General features: G+C 42.3%; 2 protein-coding genes across 2 annotated transcripts; both read left to right on the forward strand.

Annotated features, from left to right (window-relative positions):
- The first annotated feature begins 1,641 nt into the window (after window positions 1-1,641).
- Window positions 1,642-12,778, forward strand: LOC147640188 (cytochrome P450 734A1-like). The gene is made up of 3 exons (XM_086823399.1): window positions 1,642-2,038; window positions 2,927-3,343; window positions 12,594-12,778. Exons 1-3 carry the CDS (start codon window positions 1,673-1,675, stop codon window positions 12,741-12,743), a joined length of 933 nt encoding a protein of 310 aa, XP_086679525.1. The 5' UTR covers window positions 1,642-1,672; the 3' UTR covers window positions 12,744-12,778.
- Window positions 10,699-11,736, forward strand: LOC147640189 (cytochrome P450 709B1-like). The gene is made up of 2 exons (XM_086823388.1): window positions 10,699-10,866; window positions 11,242-11,736. Exon 2 carries the CDS (start codon window positions 11,279-11,281, stop codon window positions 11,699-11,701), a length of 423 nt encoding a protein of 140 aa, XP_086679514.1. The 5' UTR covers window positions 10,699-10,866; window positions 11,242-11,278; the 3' UTR covers window positions 11,702-11,736.
- Window positions 12,779-21,409: the final 8,631 nt, after the last annotated feature.

Consider the following 21,409-nt stretch of genomic DNA (forward strand, 5'->3'; position numbering starts at 1 on the left):
TTACGCACCCGGTGCTCTCGGTGCATGCCGGTAGCTACCAACAGCTACCAACATGCAACGGTATCTCCCGATGCATGCTCGGTGCTAGCTAGTAGCTTCTGGCATGCATCGGGAGCACCCAAGGTGTGCTACCTAGGTATGCTCATAGCTACCGTGGGAGCACCGATGTCGGGTGCTACCTAAGTATGCTAGTAGCTGCCAACATGCACCCAGAGCACCCAATGTATGTGCTGGTTGCTACCTAGGCATATCGATAACTTCCAATGAATGCTCTGTGCTACCTAGGTATGCCAGTAGCTACCAACGTGCAGCACAGGAGCTCCCAATGTATGCCGGGTGCTACCTAGGTATGCGGGTAACTACTGGCATGCACCGAAAGCATCGAATGCATGTTGGGTTCTAGCTAGGCATGTTAGTATCTTCCAATATATGCTAGGCACTACCTAGGCATGCTCTAGCTATCGGCATGCCACAGGAGCTTCAATGCATGCCAAATTTTACCTAAGCATGCCGGCAGCCACACCGGCATGCACTGGGAGCTCCCATGCATACGAATAACTACCGGCATGCAAAAGGGAGCTTCCAATGCATGTCGGGTGCTATATAGGCATGCTAGTAGCTTCCAATGCATGCTAATAGGTACCGGCATGCACCAGGAGCTCCGGTAACTACCGGCATGCACCACGAGCTATCGTGGCATGCCAGTGCTACCTAAGAATGCTAGTAGCTTCGAATGCATGTTGGGTGCTACATAGGCATGCCAGTAGCTTTCACGGGTGCTACCTAGGCATGTTTGTAGCTACAGCAACATGCACCCTGAACTCCCAATGCATGACGGGTGCTACCTAGGAATGCTAGTAGCTTCGAATGCATGTTGGGTGCTACATGGGCATGCCAGTAGCTTCCAATGCATGACGGGTGCTACCTAAGCATGTTGGTAGCTACAGCAACATGCACCCTGAACTCCCAATGCATGCTGAGTGCTACTTAAGCATGTCCGTAGCTACCCGCATGCACTGGGAGCACTCAATGCATGCCGGTGCTACCTAGGCTGGCCGGTAGCTTCCAAAACGGGTGCTACCTAGGCATGTTGGTAGCTACAGCAACATGCACCCTGAACTCCCAATGCATGCTGATGAGTGCTACCTAACCATGTCCGTAGCTACCCGCATGCACTGGGAGCACCCAATGCATGCCGATGCTACCTAGGCACGCTGGTAGCTTCCAGTGCGATTATGCATGCTGGTAACTACCGACGTGCACCGGCGAGAGCTCCCAATGGTAGGTACTAGGGTAGAGCGGGAGCACCCTACACATACTGGTACCTTCCAATGCATGCTAGCTACTAGCTAGGCATGCGAATAGCTACCTAAGTAGGCATGCAATGCTAGCTAGGCATACCTAGGTAGCTTCCATTGAAAGCTACCTAGGCATGCCAATAGCAATCAATTGAGTTCATCATAACATCAATTGTACTTATGAACATTAACATCAATTGATTTCATCATTATGCGTGCAATCATTATCTCTCTCTTCTATCTCTTAGCTATTTTTTAAAAAAACTTTACTGATACAATCATCACTATTAATGGAACATTTCTAATAGGATGTTTCTATTTAATGGGGATGATGCAGGTTCCTTCCCACCAGTATAAATCGTGAGATAAAGGAGATGGAGAAAAGAAACAACAAAGAACTTCAGGAGATCATAGAATTGAGGAGAAAGATTGTAGCCAATGCAGAATCAGAACGTCATTCTACTTATGGGACTGATTTGTTGGGCTTGATGTTAGCTGCAGAAGAGGAGCAAGAGGTCAAGCTCAATGGCAAGCCAACTCGCCTCACCACACAACAAGTGATAGATGAATGCAAAACCTGTTTCCTTGCAGGCCATGAGACCACTTCAAACTTACTTGCATGGACCATGGTTTTGTTATCACTTAACCAAGAGTGGCAAGATAAAGCGAGACAAGAAGTTTTGGAAGTTTGTGGAGACAAAGGTGAACCTAAAGCGGAGCACCTAAACAAGCTCAAAATTGTAAGGTCCCGACTCCCAATTAATATTTTTATTGTTTGTTTTTTAGATTCTTTTTAAAATCTTGTTTATGAGGTGGGGGGAATCATTAATAATTTTTTACTCTAATCAAAAAATCATTTTCTTGCAAGTAATTTCACTATGTTTGATCTTATTATTACGAGCCTACAACTAGAACCTATTAAACTTTTCAAATTTCTTTTTAATCAAGCTTGCTTTTTTTCTTTCTATTTTTAAAATTACATTGGTAATCTTAGTCCACTAGTAATTCTTATTATTACGAGCCTGCAACTAGAACCTATTAAACTTTTCAAATTTCTTTTTAATCAAGCTTGCTTTTTTTCTTTCTATTTTTAAAATTACATTGGTAATCTTAGTCCACTATGTTTGATCTTATTATTACGAGCCTACAACTAGAACCTATTAAACTTTTCAAATTTCTTTTTAATCAAGCTTGCTTTTTTTCTTTCTATTTTTAAAATTACATTGGTAATCTTAGTCCACTAGTAATTCTCCTAGGTATGAAGTTAGTCTAAACCCCACCTTCTCTTTCTTCTAAGGCTAAGTTAAAGTCATGTCGGCTTGTCAAAGAGGCCACCTAAATTAGTGATCTCATTGGTAAAAAGCCAACCTTGATCTCTCTCTCTCTCTCAGTGCGAACCAAAATCGTAATCATGCTAGTTCATGATGTAGGTGATCATTATCTTTTACAAGTTAGTCTAAAACCATAATCTACCTTATAAATCAAACTTAAGTTAAGTAACCCAAGTATCCATAGTTAAATAATCATGATGAATAATGCACATTTTTACATCCCCTTGCCACATTTTGAGTACTACTTTGCATTTATTATATTGTAATTTCTGATGATCTCTGCTTTTGCACATGCAGGTGGGGATGATATTGAATGAAACACTAAGGTTATATCCCCCTGTGCCACAATATGGCCGTCGTGAGACATTGCGAAATGCTGAGAATGTGAAGGTGGGTGATCGATGGCTGCCTCCTGGAACAGGGATAACCATTGCATCTGCTTACATACATAGAGATAAAGGGGTTTGGGGTGAAAATGTAGACGAGTTTCGACCAGAGAGGTTTGAAAATGGCATTTCAAAATCATGCAAGAATCCCTATTCCTTCATGCCTTTTGGTATGGGACCCCGCATTTGTATTGGCCAAAGCTTTGCCATCATGGAGGCTAAGGTCATCCTCTCTGTAATCCTCCAACGCTTTCGTTTCCATCTCTCCCCCAATTATCGTCATGCACCTCAAATCACCATCACTATGAGACCCAAACACGGTGTTCAAGTCATCCTCCAGTGGATAAATCCTTCACAAAATAAACATATAATTCATCCTTATATTACATGATATGATCCGTATCTCACCTAATAGGCTTGAGGATAAAACAAGCATATAATTCATCCTTGTATCCTTATCTTACATAATGTGATCCTTATCTCACATAATAGGCTTGAGGCTCTTCACAAAACAAGCATATAATTCATCCTTGGATCCTTATCTTGCTTAATAGGCTTGTGGTTTATGAGTACCAAATATAATTAAGGTTAGTACACCTTTAAGGCTTGCACACAGTTTTTTTTTAATGAGAAAGAATGATTGGGTTGGACCCTATGTATCCATATATGAGTTAAGGTTCATTTATTCATTCGCATAATAAAGTGTTACATTGAACAATGCCCATAACTGTACGTGCATCAATCAAAGTTTGGTGTCATTTTCTTGATGTTGCAAGTGATGTTGTTGTCTAATTGAACTCATCGATTCTAATGTGGGCCACCATTAGGGATTCGTTGCATATGGCCAACTAGAACGTGTTACATTCCTTTTCTTATACAGAGTTTGGCTGTGAAGTCAAACTCCAAGAATAAGAGCAATCGGGAACGTGATCGGACTCAAAAGTTGGATCGTCTCATAGTGGAATCATCTAAAATTAAATGGGATTGCCTGATAGTTGGTGGATCACCCGAAAGTAGAGTCTTTTCAAACACAAATAATCTAATACTCAGATCGCTTTCAATCGAATCATCTCACTGATAGTTAGATAGCTACAAAGTCGAATCGTACGATCCAACTAGGAGCATTTCTTATAAGGAGCTTGAAAATACAAAATTTTCAATAGATTGTTTGATCTTGATCAAGAAACTCTTAAACATACATAGACATACAAAAACTTAGAAAAGACCAAAAACATTTTAAAAATAAAAAAATTCCCAAAATTTTTATGAAACCCCCAAATAACAAAAACATAGAGAATTCAAGACTCTTAAAAAACATTACAAATTTACCAAAAGAGGCCAAAAATTTAGGATCATGTGACATCAATACTCTAGGGGTAAACCAAAAATTTTGGCAATAGTATGAGACTGATGATGACTAGAGATTCTGTTTGAGTGGTTTAAGCTACCAAGACTTGACCGAAAGGCATATGCTCCTTAGGTTTGGACGAGTGGTTCCAATGTGGAAAATTTGATTAAGTGAGTACATTGTAATAGTGAGATATTATCAAACACCCGAATTGCTAGCAGCGGGATTGGACTACAAGAGATGTTGATGCATAGAATCCTCAGAGACTTCCCAAGTGAGGGGCGGTTATTCAATACTAATACCGGATTGTAGAGACTCTAGAACTAGTTAGTAATGGATTTTAGTTCACACCATCAAGTGCTCCTTTGTCTGCTAAAGTAATGGATTTCAACTCACACCATCAGGTGCCCCTTTGTTTGCTGCATATGGCATGTCGTTAATACTAGCATAGCTCTTAGATCAAGGTCAAGTAAGATTGTCTCGTGCTACTTCAATGAGGTTGGCTACTGTGAATGTGGTCCAAGCAATCCCGGAAAGATCCAATCCAAAGTACAAACCCAATATCGAATGATTGGCAAGGATCCTTTGGAAATTTCTTGATCTAGTGAGATTGAGACTTTTATGTACATTGATGGGAACGCGATGGGAACCATGTGAGGTATCAAATTTTACACTGATGGGAACCATGTGAGATATCAAAATGTTGAGCTAGAGGGAGCATAGGATAATCAGCTTGAAAACCCCATTGTAAGAAGGTTTATAGATAAAGAGGGAGATAAATTCTTCATTAATGAGTTTAGAAATCTCTATTATGCACATAGGCAGATAGAGGTAAACACGTAGGAAGAAAAAGAAATCCCCTCCTTGAGCATAGGTTAACTGAGCTCTTGAAAGAAAATCGTGTCTTCTCACAACCTCACCCTTTCTATCACTTCAATTCGTAAACCCATAATACACTTTTTAGACCACCTTCTACTGACTTTAGACTGAGACCTCATCCTTCACTAGCAAATGTATCCTCTTCACATCCCTAGTATCAAATCCAACAATGATTTACATGCCGCCGCAAGAATCAACACACTAGTCTAAGACATACCACAATCCATGATTTGTCTTGGATTGTAGCCAGCACCATCCACACTTTGTGAGGGATCCCACTGCTCTGAAAGTAAATCTCATGATCTTCTTAGCTACCTCAGGCACTTGGCATCACAAAATATACCACATATGGCCAGTGCACCAAGCAATAGCCGCTCATCTTATAACTCTTTTGAGTACAACTCCCCTTCCACTCTTTTGGTCTAACCCTAGATGGAATAGCTAGATGATTGTTTATTACCCTTGAACCAATTTACAAGTCTGCATGTGAGTCTATTCCCACTGTGTTAGGTGGATTTTTAAAAGGTTGGAGATAAATGGATTTTTCTCAACTTATCATTCGGTTCATCTAAAACCTTATAAGAGTACATTCACAAGATAAGATATATTACTCTTGGTGTTCATCTAAAACCTTATGAGAGTACATTCACAAGATAAGATATTATTATTCTCGATGTTCACACAAGGAGAAGCTGATCCAACAAAAGATAATTCACTCTACCTAAACAAATTGAAGGAGAAAACATTCATTCATTACTCGTGTATGCAAAAAAGAGAGACATTTGTTGAGAGTTATCTAGCTTCCATTGATTTTGATGATAACATGAAAGAAAGTTTGAGATCTAAGGGAGCCGATTCGTGCTTAGACGCTTCTTTCATTACACCGAGTAGACCTTTTAAGAAGGAAAAATTTGGAGAGTCGCTCTCCAAGGGGAATAAGAAGGTGTGCCCTTATTTTGGGGGCAGTCACCTTATAGTGCTTGTACAAAAGAGGATAGAATATTCCTTATAGAAGAGTTCTTGTACAAAAGGGGATAGAATATTCCTTGGTGTGGGTATCGATACACAAATCATGCCAACATGGTTGTAGTTCAAAGGTTCCACTTTGATCTTTTGAAACATGAATGTTTGTGATAACCAGAAAAATGATTAATGGCTCTTTATTTTTTCCAATTTTGAAGATTAAAAAAAATACAAAAGGGGGTTTCATTGCACAATCAGGGTGTGATAAATGAGCTCCCACCATGGAAGTACAGATGTAAATGACTAGTTTTTTTTTCTTTTCTAACTCTTAATCAATGTAAATAACCATTCAAAATTAGAAAACAATAAAAAAACCAACCCTTTTCTTTCTCTTTTGTCTCCTTTTTGGCAACCTTATCCACAACTAATCCTCTTCTCTCAACCAACCACATAGCTTCAAGAAGCCATATCTAGGAAAGATGGAATTGTAAGAAGATGACGGGAGTGCAAATAGAGTAGAAAGAGACCAATTTTCCTCGAGAGTGATGCCAAAAATGTTAACTACCAAACTCTAAATGCAATTGATAATGCTTACCTTAACACGTCATGGAGAACTTTGCGAGCTTCAAAGCTTGTATCTGTTAAAGACTCGAAGCTACACTGGTGGTTGCTAGAGCGAGTCCACTCCTTTGTCTCCTTCCCCAAGATGTCACCAAGAGGTTGCATTTCTTGACACAAGGACTCTTACTCCTCTCTAGTACTCTCATGCTCATGAACACAAGCATGAGAGGAACATGCACCAAGAATGAATGAACTCTCTCACACACCATGGACATAACAGAGCAAGAAGATAAGAACCAGGCTCAATTGGCACAAAGGGGGATTTTTTCTTTGCATTATCAAAATTTGATATGTATACAAATAGCCCTTATTCACACTTGGATACCCAAAAGGTAAAAAAAGATGAACCAAATGACTACAAGAGTCACATCAACTTGGGCATGGCTAGCTATTCTCATAATGACAACATTTATAGTGCCATTTCATGACGCTCTTATAAAACCTAGGACAACACTGGTATCCTCTACAGCATGCCTCCCTTCTCCTAACCATGCATTCACAAGATTTAAGACACCAATTACTCGAGTTAACTGGACCCCAATTATATTGAAGATACAACACATACAAAACACTATAATACTGAGTGATTTAAAAGGGACAATCTTATTACATAGATGGATCATGAGGCTAGATTATTACAATGGAAGGAATTCATAAAGTATCCTCCTTATCACAGGTTTCTATGTGATGGATGACCTCGGGAAAGTTGGACTACTTGGGTGATTTGCAACGTGTCGTCAGGAACATGCCACGCCATCACCAATTTGGGAACGTCTTGAATATGCAAAATGACCCACATGCTATATATCATCGAAAAGATCTCAAAGAGTAGATTCTCAATCTATAATCTCATTTTGGTTTGATTTGCAAAAAAATAACCATCAGCCCATTTTTTAAGAAAAAGCTAATACGGAAGTTCTTAGAGGGCCCCTTTTTGAGTCCAAATTTTTGCCTAACGGCTTGCTCGATAATGCTTCCCAAGAAAATAAACCCCCTTATGCATAAGGCTTATGCGAGTGCTTATGTATTAGGCTTATGCATTAACTGAGTACATAAGGCTCATATATGCAACGGCTTATATATAAGGTTTATGCATGAGGCTTATGCATAGTTTTATGCAGGCTAGGAATGAATAGCTTTATGCATAGCCTCGTGTGTAGGCTATGCATGCTATGCATAGCTTTATGTATAGTAGGCATAAGGCCTATGCATGAGCCTTATACAGAAGGCTTATCTATTAGTCGAGTGCTACCTAGGCATGGCGGTAGCTATCGGAATGCACCGTGAGCTCCCATTACGTGCCCGGTGCTCTCGGTGCATGCCGGTAGCTACCAACATGCAACGGTATCTCCCGATGCATGCTCGGTGCTAGCTAAGTAGCTTCTGGCATGCATCCGGAGCACCCAATGCATGCCAGGTGTGCTATCTAGGTATGCTCATAGCTACCGACATGCACTGGGAGCACCGAGTGGATGTCGGGTGCTACCTAAGTATGTTGGTAGCTACCGACATGCACTGGGAGTACCGAGTGGATGTCGGGTGCTACCTAAGTATGTTGGTAGCTACCAACATGCACCCAAAGCACCCAATGTATGTGCTGATTGCTACCTAGGCATATCGATAACTTCCAATGAATGCTCCGTGCTACCTAGGTATGCCAGTAGCTACCAACATGCAGCACTGGAGCTCCCAATGTATGCCGGGTGCTACCTAGGTATGCGCGTAACTACTGGCATGCACCGAAAGCATCGAATGCATGTTGGGTTCTAGCTAGGCATGTTAGTATCTTCCAATATATGCTAGGCACTACCTAGGCGTGCTCTAGCTATCGGCATGCCACGGGAGCTTCAATGCATGCCAGATTTTACCTAAGCATGCGGCAGCCACACCAGCATGCACTGGGAGCTCCCATGCATACGAATAACTACCGGCATGCACAAGGGAGCTTCCAATGCATGTCGGGTGCTATATAGGCATGCTAGTAGCTTCGAATGCATGCAAATAGGTACCGACATGCACCAGGAGCTTCGGTAACTACCGGCATGCACTAGGAGAGCTATAGTGGCATGCCAGTGCTACTAGGAATGCTAGTAGCTTCGAATGCATGTTGGGTGCTACATAGGCATGCCAGTAGCTTCCAACGCATGATGGGTGCTACCTAGGCATGTTGGTAGCTACAGCAACATGCACCCCTGAACTCCCAATGCATGATGGGTGCTACCTAGGAATGCTAGTAGCTTCGACGAATGCATGTTGGGTGCTACATGGGCATGCGAGTAGCTTCCAATGCATGACGGGTGCTACCTAGGCATGTTGGTAGCTACAGCAACATGCACCCTGAAATCCCAACGAAGCTTCGTCGTCGACGTGGATCTCTTCTCCTTCTTGCTTGCTTGTATATAAACACTTCAAATCGGCAGTGTGAACTTATATAATAGCACCACCACAGCCTTAATTAGTTGTCTTAAACCTTCACACGGCCACCGTCAACTCGTGTTAAGCTACTCCTCGACCTGCTAGCTTTGGTAATTGGCTTCAGCTTGCTGCTGCTACTACTAATTAGAATTAATCAGTCCAAGCTAGCTAGGATGCAGCCAGCTGTTGTAATGGAGCAGCTCTTACCCTTCGACGTTGCTGGCTATCATGGAGGCGCCCAATTAGGAAGAGCTCACTCTCTTCTAGTCCTCTATTCTAGTACGCTAGCCGCCATAGCCGGAGACCAAACGTTTGGAAGCCCAGGCTCAACTCTCCGACATTCCTTCTACCCCGTATCCTACCCTTCTACAACAATCTCCTCTCCAAGCACGCAGGTATTATAACAGCTCATGCATCTCTAGATTAATCCCTGATTTACCCTGCAGATAGCTTAATTCTTATAACTCAAAATCTCTAATCATATCGCAAGATCTTGATCAAATTTCAGAATAATCGGATCAGCTCTTAATTACTTGTCGATGTGTGTGTGTGTGTGTGTGTTTTTCTTTTTTGGTTTTGTTTTTTGAAACAAATTGTTGGGCTTGTTTGAAACAAATTGTTGGGCTTGTTTTTGGTTCCCGCCGCCTGGTTTATTGCTGGGGTAATCAGCCCACCTTCTTGATTAGCAACGCAGACGATGCGAAAAGCGTCTTGTCTTCCGATGCGAAGCAATTGCAGAAGCCCTACTTTCTCACGGAAGGCTTCAATCGGTTGCTAGGCAAAGGGCTTCTCTTGGCCAATGGTGAAGAGTGGCACCAGCAACGCAAAATCCTTCGTCCCGCATTCTTCTCCGAGAAGCTCAAGGTTTGTACTTAAGCTAAGCTTGAAATTGAGCCTAATCTTAATTGAGGTTAGTTTTATCTACATCTTGAAGTTACTCCTAGTAGGCATCGAATCAAACATAATGCACTCTAAGTTCTAGTTATAAACTAATAAAAATTTTCAATTGTACACACGTTTTAAAGCTAGTGCCACACTCACTCTGTCACTCACACACACACACACACTCTCTCTCTCTCTCTCTCTCTCTCTCTCTCTCTCTCTCTCTCACACACACACACACACACACATTAAAGGAAAATAATGAAAGGAAAAATAAAATATTGAGGTTCATTTTTTGTACAGGTATTTGCATTTTGAATGAACATGGCAATCTAACACATGTGCTTTTGATTGAGATAATCCTCTAATTTTAAATTATGAACTACTATTTATGAATGCGCTATTTTTTCAAATTTATTATAATTCAGTTCTAACTTGTATTGCAATAGTGTCTAATTAGTTTGATCCTTTCTATTTTCATCATGTGGTAGGAGATGGTGGCTGACATGGTGACTAGCTCATTGGAGATGGTGGAAGCATGGGAGAGCCAGCAGCAAACAACCTCGACATGTGGCAGAGCTAGAGGTGGCACATGATATCAAGAATACGACAGCTGACATTCTGGCCCGTAGCTCATTTGGGTCAAGCTACGTGAAAGGCAAAGCTGTGTTTGAGAGACAAGAGCGCCTCCTCGGTCTCCTCAGCAACCTCACCGTCCAAAATAGTGTTATCCCATTCTATCAGTAAGTCTTTTAGATGCTAGCACTCAAAGAATCTTTATGGATAAAGCTAAACTAAAAGTTGAAATTACCAATTCATGGATAACTTGTTGCTCTTCGAGAATACATATTCGATATTCATTCGTATTATTTATCTAAGTGCTTATACGGTCCATTGCTTCTAGCAGCAGCTAATGTAGTTGTTATTTACATGTTTAGACGTTGAACTACTAAATATGTGGCACACATTGTTTACACTTACTGTTGTTGTTGACTCTTTGATAGTAGCTGAGTGCTCGATGCCTTCTTAGCTATTTTTTAAAAAACTTTACTGATACAATCATCACTATTAATGGAACATTTCTAATAGGATGTTTCTATTTAATGGGGATGATGCAGGTTCCTTCCCACCAGTATAAATTGTGAGATAAAGGAGATGGAGAAAAGAAATAACAAAGAACTTCATGAGATCATAGAATTGGGGAGAAAGATTGTAGCCAATGCAAAATCAGAACGTCATTCTACTTATGGGACTGATTTGTTGGGCTTGATGTTAGCTGCAGAAGAGGAGCAAGAGGTCAAGCTCAATGGCAAGCCAACTTGCCTCACCACACAACAAGTGATAGATGAATGCAAAACCTTTTTCCTTGCAGGCCATGAGACCACTTCAAACTTACTTGCATGGACCATGGTTTTGTTATCACTTAACCAAGAGTTGCAAGATAAAGCGAGACAAGAAGTTTTGGAAGTTTGTGGAGACAAAGGTGAACCTAAGGCGGAGCACCTAAACAAGCTCAAAATTGTAAGGTCCCGACTCCCAATTAATATTCTTATTGTTTGTTTTTTAGATTCTTTTTAAAATCTTGTTTATGAGGAGGGGGGAATCATTAATACTTTTTTACTCTGATCAAAAAATATTTTTCTTGCAAGTAATTTCACTATGTTTGATCTTATTATTACGAGCCTACAACTAGAACCTATTAAACTTTTCAAATTTCTTTTTAATCAAGCTTGCTTTTTTTCTTTCTATTTTTAAAATGACATTGGTAATCTTAGTCCACTAGTAATTCTCCTAGGTATAAAGTTAGTCTAAACCCCACCTTCTCTTTCTTCTAAGGCTAAGTTAAAGTCATGTTGGCTTGTCAAAGAGGCCACCTAAATTAGTGATCTCATTGGTAAAAAGCCAACCTTGATCTCTCTCTCTCAGTGCGAACCAAAATCGTAATCATGCTAGTTCATGTAGGTGATCGTTATCTTTTACAAGTTAGTCTAAAACCATAATCTACCTTATAAATCAAACTTAAGTTAAGTAACCCAAGTATCCATAGTTAAATAATTATAATGAATAATGCACATTTATACATCCCCTTGCCACATTTTGAGTACTACTTTGCATTTATTATATTGTGATTTCTGATGATCTTTGCTTTTGCACATGCAGGTGGGGATGATATACTGAAACACTAAGGTTATATCCCCCTGTGCCACAATATGGCCATCGTGAGACATTACGAAATGCTGAGAATGTGAAGGTGGGTGATCGATGGCTGCCTCCTGGAATAGGGATAACCATTGCATCCGCTTACATACATAGAGATAAAGGGGTTTGGGGTGAAAATGCAGACGAGTTTCGACCAGAGAGGTTTGAAAATGGCATTTCAAAATCATGCAAGCATCCGTATTCCTTCATGCCTTTTGGTATGGGACCCCGCATTTGTATTGGCCAAAGCTTTGCCATCATGGAGGCTAAGGTCATCCTCTCTGTAATCCTCCAACGCTTTCGTTTCCATCTCTCCCCCAATTATCGTCATGTACCTCAAATCACCATCACTATGAGACCCAAACACGGTGTTCAAGTCATCCTCCAATCCTTGTCAGTGGATAAATCCTTCACAAAATAAGCATATAATTCATCCTTATATTACATGATATGATCCGTATCTCACCTAATAGGCTTGAAGATAAAACAAGCATATAATTCATCCTTGTATCCTTATCTTACATAATGTGATCCTTATCTCACCTAATAGGCTTGAGGCTCTTCACAAAATAAGCATATAATTCATCCTTGGATCCTTATCTTGCTTAATAGGCTTGTGGTCCTTATTGTTGAGATATCGAGCTCGTCTAGTGAGGCAGTGGACACTGATGACCCGCCTGGGGGATAGGCCCCACACTTACACCACTGGCATGGTTGGTGAGATCATGGGTGATATGCGGCCAGTGGGATGACAGGCTGTGTGACAGCCATTCTAGAGACTGGCATAGTTACAGCGGCAGCTCATTTAGTTGGGTTCACACTATAGAGAACCCGTGTATGTATTGGTTGAGTACCTTTCATATTATTGTGTACTCTTATCTTGTATATGGTGTGTTGAGTGTTGAGTGAAGAAGAAGAAGATTTTCAGCCTCTCACCTTGTGTGTTCTCTATTAGGGTTTTGTGAGTGTGTGCGTGTACTTGCAAGAGCTCAAGCTCTCTTCCCCCTTGCATCTTTTCATGGTATCAGAGCCTGGTTCATGCTAAGGGCTGAGCTGCAAGCAAGAGAACCACAGGAAGCGGTACGAGGGTAAGAGCTTCAACTACTCTTCCCTATTTGTGTTGGTGACTACACACTTGTCGGGAGCTCTACGGGAGGCACCGGCAATGATCTCTGATTGAGGAGCTTTCTTCGCCGGAGTAAAGCTATAGGGTAACTATACTGTCCTATTGGACTTCATTTTCTGGGACGAAAACACGTTTCGGGCGCGTCTGAACCTCCGTTTTTCAGAAAGCAGGCGATTTCGAGCACTGCGGGTAAGTCATCGATTCTCTGCAGAACTCTGTTTTAAGAACTACAGGAAGACAGATTGACTGTGCAGACACAGTGGGTGCTGCAAAGAGGTCTACAGTTGCCATTGGGTGTATGTATGCACATTGAGGTCACTGGTTGTGACATTTGAGAGTACTACAGTACCACTGGTTGTGACATTTGAGAGTACTACAATACCACTGTAGAAAATACAGCAGTTTGTGCAGGACAAACCGGAGTGCTGTTCTGGTAAAATTGTGTGTTTGGTAAAATGTCAAATGATGGGATAACCCACATTGTGGCTGAGAAGCTTGATAAGAATAACTTCCATGCTTGGAGGTTCAGGTTGACGAATTGTCTGATGGGAAAGGGCTATTGGGACTACATAGAAGGTGAGCACGAAGAGGCACCAGAGATACCGGATATAAATCCGACTGCTGCAGATGTGAAAGAGTTTAAGGACTGGAACCAAGGAGCCAGGAAGGTTATGTATTGGCTATCCATTAGTATACAGGACACCATGATTGGGCACATTCAGGATGCCAAGTCCCCCAAGGAGGCGTGGGAAAGCTTTATGAAACAAATACCAAGGCACGCAAGATACAGTTGAAGAATGAACTTCATACTGTGGAGAAAAAGAGCATGTCTGTGAATGACTATGCGTTGAAGATAAAGGGTATTGCTTGCATCTATTGGTGTGTCAGTAGATGATGATGATAAGGTGGAGGTCTGTCTACGTGGTCTCGGGCCACAATACAAGGCATTCTCAAGACGTCTATTTAACCTCACCCTTTCTATTTTTACAGATTTGGTGTCTATGCTGATTATCGAAGAGAAGAGCTTGGGTGAAGACCAACAGTCTTCACAAAGCAAAAACAGTTCAGAGCAACATGCTTTCTACACGAGTTCAGGAAGAGGATGAGGTAGAGGAGGCCATGGATGCGGTCAAGGAGGTGGCCGAACACGTAATCAAAATTATGGACAGTAGCAACAGCAACAACAGTCCCAGAATACACAACAACAACAACAACAACACGCAGGTGGAAGAGGAAAATTCAGAGGCAGGGGGAGTCAAAGAGGCCATGGAAATTGGCAAAGGCAATATAATGATGCACGTGAATGCTATTATTGTGGTAAGCCTGGACATGTGCAGGCAGAATGTTATAAGAAGCAGGCTGACATGCAAAATGGGAAAGTGCAGCAAAACAACTATGCATCCTCCTCAAGCAGAAACAATGAGGATAATGAAAGGTTGTTTGTTATGCAGCATGTTGTGAATGCCATGTCTGAGAATGTTGATGAAGCACAAAAAGATGATGTATGATATGTGGATTCAAGTGCTTCGAACCACATGACAAGTCATGGGGAGTGGTTCAAGGAGATGAAAAACCCAGAAAGACCAGGTTTTGTGGAAACAGGGGATGACACTGCTCATCCAATTGCCCATGTTGGAGATGTGCCATTGTCTATGCAGGATGGCAAAGTGAAGTATCTTGCAGATATACTTCACGTTTCGAACATAACAAAAAATCTGGTTTCAGTTGGCCAGATGATTGAGCAGGGTTTGCAGGTTTGGTTTAACCCTGATGGTGGTTGTTATGTTGAAAACTTTAAAGACAAGTGCAGGTTAGTTGCAAAAGGCAACAGAGTGGGCAGAATGTTTACGTTGAATGTAGACATGCCTGAAATGAGTGCTGCGATATTTGCAAATGGTTTAGGAATTGTTGCAGACATAGACATATGGTATAAAAGAATTGGACATGTGAATGTGCAGAGAATGAAGTCTATGCAGACAAAAGGAATTGTGACAGGGCTGCCAAAATTTAAAGTGGAAGGTATGCAGAGAATATGTGAAGCATGCCAATTTGGGAAGCAAACAAAGCATGTGTATCCACGTAACAGATATGTGAGTAGAAATGCACTAGATGTTGTGCATTCAGATGCATGGGGTCCTACGAAGACCATGTCTATGGGAGGCTGTAGGTATTATGTGACTTTCATTGATGTGACTACACAAGGAAAGTGTGGGTATATTTCATGAAGGAGAAGAGTGAGGTGTTCACTCACTTTCAGAATTTCAGAGTTTTGGTTGAAAAGCATACAGGGAAATATGTAAAGTGCCTAAGGTCAGATGGAGGGGGAGAGTACTTCTCCAATGAGTTCTCTGAATTTTTGAAGAAGAATGGTATTCGGAGACAGTTTACATGCAAATACACTCCGCAGCAAAATGGAGTTGTTGAGCAAAAAAACAGGCACATTGCTGAGATTGCGCGAGCATTGATGGAAGAGAAGAATATGCCGCATAGCTATTGGGCTGAGGCTGTTTCTACAGCAGTATACATCATGAACAGGACTCCAACTGTAGCCATACATGATGTAACTCCGGAGGAGAGGTTTACTGGGGCAGAAAACCAGATTTGTCTCATCTGAAAGTCTTTGGATGCATTGCATATGTGCAATTGCCAAATGAGCTGAGAACTAAGCTGGATCCAAAAGCAGAAAAATGTGTGTTTATTAGATATTCCCTTGAGCAAAAGGGATACAGGTGTTATAACCATGCTACACGTGAGTTGAGGGTAAGCAGGGATGTTGTTTTTGATGAGATGAGCAGCTGGTATGCTGCTGAAAAAGAAGCTGTTGGGGCTGATGTGAGTGGAAGTGTGGTTGCAGAGAATGCAGGTCAGCAATCACAGTCTTTGAGTGGACCAAGAGAGTCCTCATCTAGTGGGTCTGTTGATAGACCATGGAGCGGCAGGGCTGCGTCATAATACCAGCCCTGCAAATGTGATTACTACATCACGTAAAGGAAAAGAGAAAGTGGTTGAGCCCCCTTGGTATGCCTGACATTTCTGCAGGGCATTCTCATGTTGATGGAGAGTCTAGTGGCTTAGATATGAGCCTTGATGAGGAGCTTGGGATCCCATCTATGAGAACACCTGGTGTAAAGAAGGCTATGGAAGCCATGAATGAGAAGCTGCGAAGATCTGGGAGAGTGAAAAATCCTATGCAAAGATTTACCTATGATGGTTATGTGGTACATCACTATGCATATATGGCAAAGGTTGTGCACGTTGTTGAGCCCACATGCATTGATGAGGCTGTTGGAAATGTGTATTGGGAGAAAGCTATGGATGAGGAGATGGATGCACTATATCGAAATGAAACTTGGGACTTAGTGCAATTGCCTGAAGGTAAGAAAGCCATTGGATGCAAGTGGGTGTACAAAGTAAAACATAACAGTGATGGAAGCATAAACAGGTACAAGGCTAGATTGGTAGCCAAAGGATATGCGCAGACATATGGCATTGATTATGAGGAAACTTTCAACCCAGTTGCCAAGATGGCAACAGTGAGAGTTGTGATAGCGATGGCTACGTCAAAGCAATGGTCTTTACATCAGATGGATGTAAAGAATGCATTCTTGCATGGGGATTTGCAAGAAGAGGTGTATATGTTACAGCCACCTGGTTATGAGGATGTGGGTCACCCCGAGCATGTTTGCAGGTTGAAGAAAGCCTTGTATGGCTTAAAACAAGCACCAAGAGCATGGTCTGACAAGATCTCTGAGTCACTATTGGCTTTCATGTAGCCAATGCAGATTTCTCGCTGTATGTGAGACATGGTGATAGAGGGGTTGTGCTTGTTATCATCTATGTAGATGACTTGATCATTACGGGGGACCATGATGCAGAGATCTTTGATGTAAAGATCTTGCTTAGATAGAAGTTTGAGATGACTTGATCATTACGGGGGACCATGATGCAGAGATCTTTGATGTAAAGATCTTGCTTAGATAGAAGTTTGAGATGAAAGATCTGGGGGAGCTCAGATATTTCTTGGGCATTGAGGTGATTAGGTCACCACATGGTATTGGATTACTGTAGAGACAGTATGGCTTGGACATGTTGTCTAAGTATGGTATGACAGGCTGTAAGCCTATTTCTGTGCCATTGGATCAGAATGGCAAGTTGAGTGCAGATTCAGGAGAGATCTTGGAGGATCCTACTATGTATAGGCGCATAGTAGGAAGTTTGATCTACATGACGATCACCAGACCAGATTTGAGCTATGCTGTTGGGTTGGTGAGTCAGTTTATGCAAGTTCCACGAAAACCGCATTTAGATGCAGTGAGACACATACTGAGGTATGTGAGGTCTACTTTGCATTGTGGACTATTCTATGAGACTAGGACAGAGATATGTGTACATGGGTACACAGATGCTGATTGGGCTGGTAGTATCTCAGATAGAAGATCTACCAGTGGATTCATGTTTTCTTTGGGGAGTGCTGCTGTGACTTGGAGCAGCAAGAAGCAGCCTACGGTTACTCTATCTAGTACAGAGGCCGAGTACAGAGGACCTGCTATGGCAGCATGTGAGGTAGCTTGGTTGAGAAAGCTACTTGCAAATTTGGGTCTATCAGTGGATAGACAAGTTGTCATTTTCTGTGACAACATTAGCAGTATATAGTTGGCCAAGAACCCAGTCTTTCATGCTCATACGAAGCACATAGAGGTCCACTACCACTTCGTCAGAGAGAAGGTCTTGGCAGGAGATCTTGACCTTGTGTATGTCAGCACAGAGGATCAGGTAGCTGACATCTTCACCAAAGCATTGGGTACAGAGAAGCTCCGCAAATTCAGAGCTTCGCTTGGTGTACATGAGATGGAGTTGAGCTCGAGGGGGAGTGTTGACTCTATCGAGCTCGTCTAGTGAGGCGGTGGACACTGATGACCCGGTACATATATATACATATACATGTATATGATGTAGCTCTATTTTTTTGGTAATTTTATATGAGTTTTATATTGTCTTAAAACCATGTGGTGTCAAAGGAGGAAAGCAAAGCTACAGGCAAGAGACAAGGGAAACAATCCAAGGAGAGGAAGCAGAAACCCAAGTATGCCCGAACACCACTCGACATTCAAAAGTGGTGGGTCAGAATAGACTTACTAGTGGCATAGGGCTATTATCAAGGTCATGCAAAGGTATGGGTACCAAAAACCAACCCAAGGCCCAATGTTGCATGTACCTCCAAAAGAATAGAAGAGAGACATATACATAGGCAAACTCAAGCCCCAGCTAAATCAGTTGTCAAGGTAGCACCAAAATTGGCATGGCACTACAAGGGATCGGGCTCATACCCACGCTTCTAGTCGCTAAAAATGACTTGTGAAAAAAAGTAGCGGGCCCGTGTATCAGCGCGTGTATAATCGCGGCCAGAGACATGTATGTAAAAGCGCGTGTATAGGACTGTTCAGACGCGCTGATACACGAGCGTATACACGCATTCTGTCAGTCCAGTTGCCCTTAGACACGCTGATACAAGCGTGTATACACGCGTTTTGTCACTTTAGATGTGCTTACACGTGTATTTCTCAGATTTGACGCGTTTATACATGCGTGTTTTACAAATTATCCGCGTATATACACGCGGCTTTTTGCAATTCTGACGCATTTATACACGCGAACAGAGAGCAAAAAAAAAATCCAGAGAGTGCTATTTGGTACCTGAATGCTGTTCCAGCATTCCAGCACCCAATAACACTCTCTGGATTTTTTTTTTGGGTGCATTGGACCATCCACGAGGAAGATATCCACGAGGAAGATTAAGACAAGAATGACATGAATGCATACATTGTCAATACACGATTCAAGACAGACATGAATGCAATACTATCGATTCACGATTCAATATTACTATCAAAATTTCACACATATATACAAGGGAGTCCATATGTCGAAGTAGCCCATGGCTTCAGTTACAAAAATATATATACAACCACATCATGAATATGGAATGTGATACTATAAGTCTGAGTACTACTCAGACCCAGATAATGACTCGGTGCTCTATCCATGCTCAGATGAGCTCACATCGGTCGGAATGTCCGATGAGTAGTGCTCACGTCCACCCTCTGCAGTGGCGGCAGGTGGATCATCAGCAACTTGTGCCTATTCAAGTAATATATAGTATATAAGTATATATATATGTAATTCAATAAACCAAAATCATTCGTTTAGAGTTTTCAAGTACCTGTCGACCGTATGGTCTCATGGCCATCTCAAACTGTGCGTCTGTAATACGTCCCTCGGCTCTGAAGATGGCCCACATGTCACGTCTGCTATGCCGGCGAGCATACCCAATATCGTGGGCTGTGGGCTTCCTCCCCGTAACCCGTTGCTGTATCATAATCAACACAATTTGTAAGATTAAAACAATCATAGAATCAATGAATTAAGTAAACAATCAAATAAAGTGGCAAGATACTTACGAACTCTGCCTCCCATGACTCGACGCTGCCAGATCCGAAATGCGAAGATCCAATGGTCTCCATCTGGATCCGTCGTGCCTCCACATGCTGCCTGCTCTTCACGCCACCCTCTACTCGTTTCTTTGCCTCCTTCCACTCGCGTTTGTGCACAGTGGTGGCAGGTTTCTCGGCACGATAGCCACCAGCAGCTACATTTAGCCCATCATCGTACGCAAGTTTTTTAAGGTGAGATCTTTTATTACTTAAGATCTCCCTTATTCGCGTCCTTCCCCATACATCCGAGAATGTAGCATGTGGGGGATTGGGGTACCGACTATGTACAGCCTCTATCACCTCCCCAACTAATCGGCTATTTTGATCTTTAAATTTAATAAAACAATTTCTATACAAGTTTGATACTACCCCACGCATGTACTCCATTACCTCTTTCCCCCTCGCATCCATCACTATCCCGCCCCTATCCGTCACATCATAGCAGATCACTCCCTCCACCTCTCTCATCTCCTCCTCTTCCGAACTGTCTCCTCTAACTCTTCTCCCTCTATCTCCTCTCTCACCGCGTGCCCTACTACCTCCCCCACCAAAGCACCCACCGCATTCTCCACTCCCACTCTTCCTACTCCTGTGGGTGGAGTCACGACTGGGGGATTGTCTACGTGACGGTGGCTGTGAGCCCTGACGTGACGGTGGCTCTGATGAGGGAGTACATGATGGTGGCTGTGAGCCCTGACGTGATGGTGGCTGTGAGCCCTGACGTGACGGTGCTTGGGAGGGTGTGCGTGAGTGTGTCTGGGATGAGGTATGTCTCCTCGGTGGGCATGGAAGAGGAGAAGCTGCATGCCGTCTCGTCGGACTCGTAGGCATAGACGGCAGTGGAGTGCCCTGGATACTCGCAGTAGGGGTATAGACACCAGGCATGGAAGGAGGTGGATGGGCATACATGTACTCTGTAAGCTCAACTGGACCAGGATGGCGCCCAAAATGATTTAGCATCTCCATCAGCCAATTGCTGTATGCAAATGGATCGGATGAAGAACCTGGAATATCCATAAAGAATTTGTAAAAATAATCCTCATGTATATCATGGGCTGCTCTTGACTCACACAAATATCATCATCCAAGCCACCTATCAGCCTGCAAACCATAGAATGGGAAAACACAGTCTCGTGTATACACCCGTCCAAAAACGCGTGTATACACCCGTCCAGAAATGCGTGTATACACCCGTCCAGAAATGCGTGTATATGCACGTGAACAGTCTGTGCAGACAGGATACACACAGACATACATGCATTTCTACATGCGACCTTCGAATTTTTTTTTTTTTGAAAGCGACCGACCTCCGACAATGTGTCCTTATAAAAGGCCCATTGTCGCCCCTGTCAGAATCGTTCACCAGATGGCAACCAGAGAAGGAGAAGGACGGAGACAAACCCATAAAGGAAAGAGACAATAGCATAAACAAATTTGAGGAAAGAGACAAGGCAAAGGACAAACTGACTC

Source organism: Cibotium barometz, chromosome 3, assembly GCF_041138505.1.
Source record: "Cibotium barometz isolate CiBa-2024 chromosome 3, ASM4113850v1, whole genome shotgun sequence".
Taxonomy (NCBI): domain Eukaryota; kingdom Viridiplantae; phylum Streptophyta; class Polypodiopsida; order Cyatheales; family Cibotiaceae; genus Cibotium; species Cibotium barometz.

What these genes read in the sequence shown, in the direction of transcription:
- LOC147640188 (XM_086823399.1), top strand. Translation starts at nt 1,673, where the DNA reads ATGGAGAAAAGAAACAACAAAGAACTTCAGGAGATCATAGAATTGAGG. An exon ending in ACCTAAACAAGCTCAAAATT is followed by an intron (nt 2,039 to 2,926) that starts GTAAGGTCCCGA and finishes TTGCACATGCAG; the next exon opens with GTGGGGATGATATTGAATGA. An exon ending in GACCCAAACACGGTGTTCAA is followed by an intron (nt 3,344 to 12,593) that starts GTCATCCTCCAG and finishes ATGGAGGCTAAG; the next exon opens with GTCATCCTCTCTGTAATCCT.
- LOC147640189 (XM_086823388.1), top strand. Translation starts at nt 11,279, where the DNA reads ATGGAGAAAAGAAATAACAAAGAACTTCATGAGATCATAGAATTGGGG.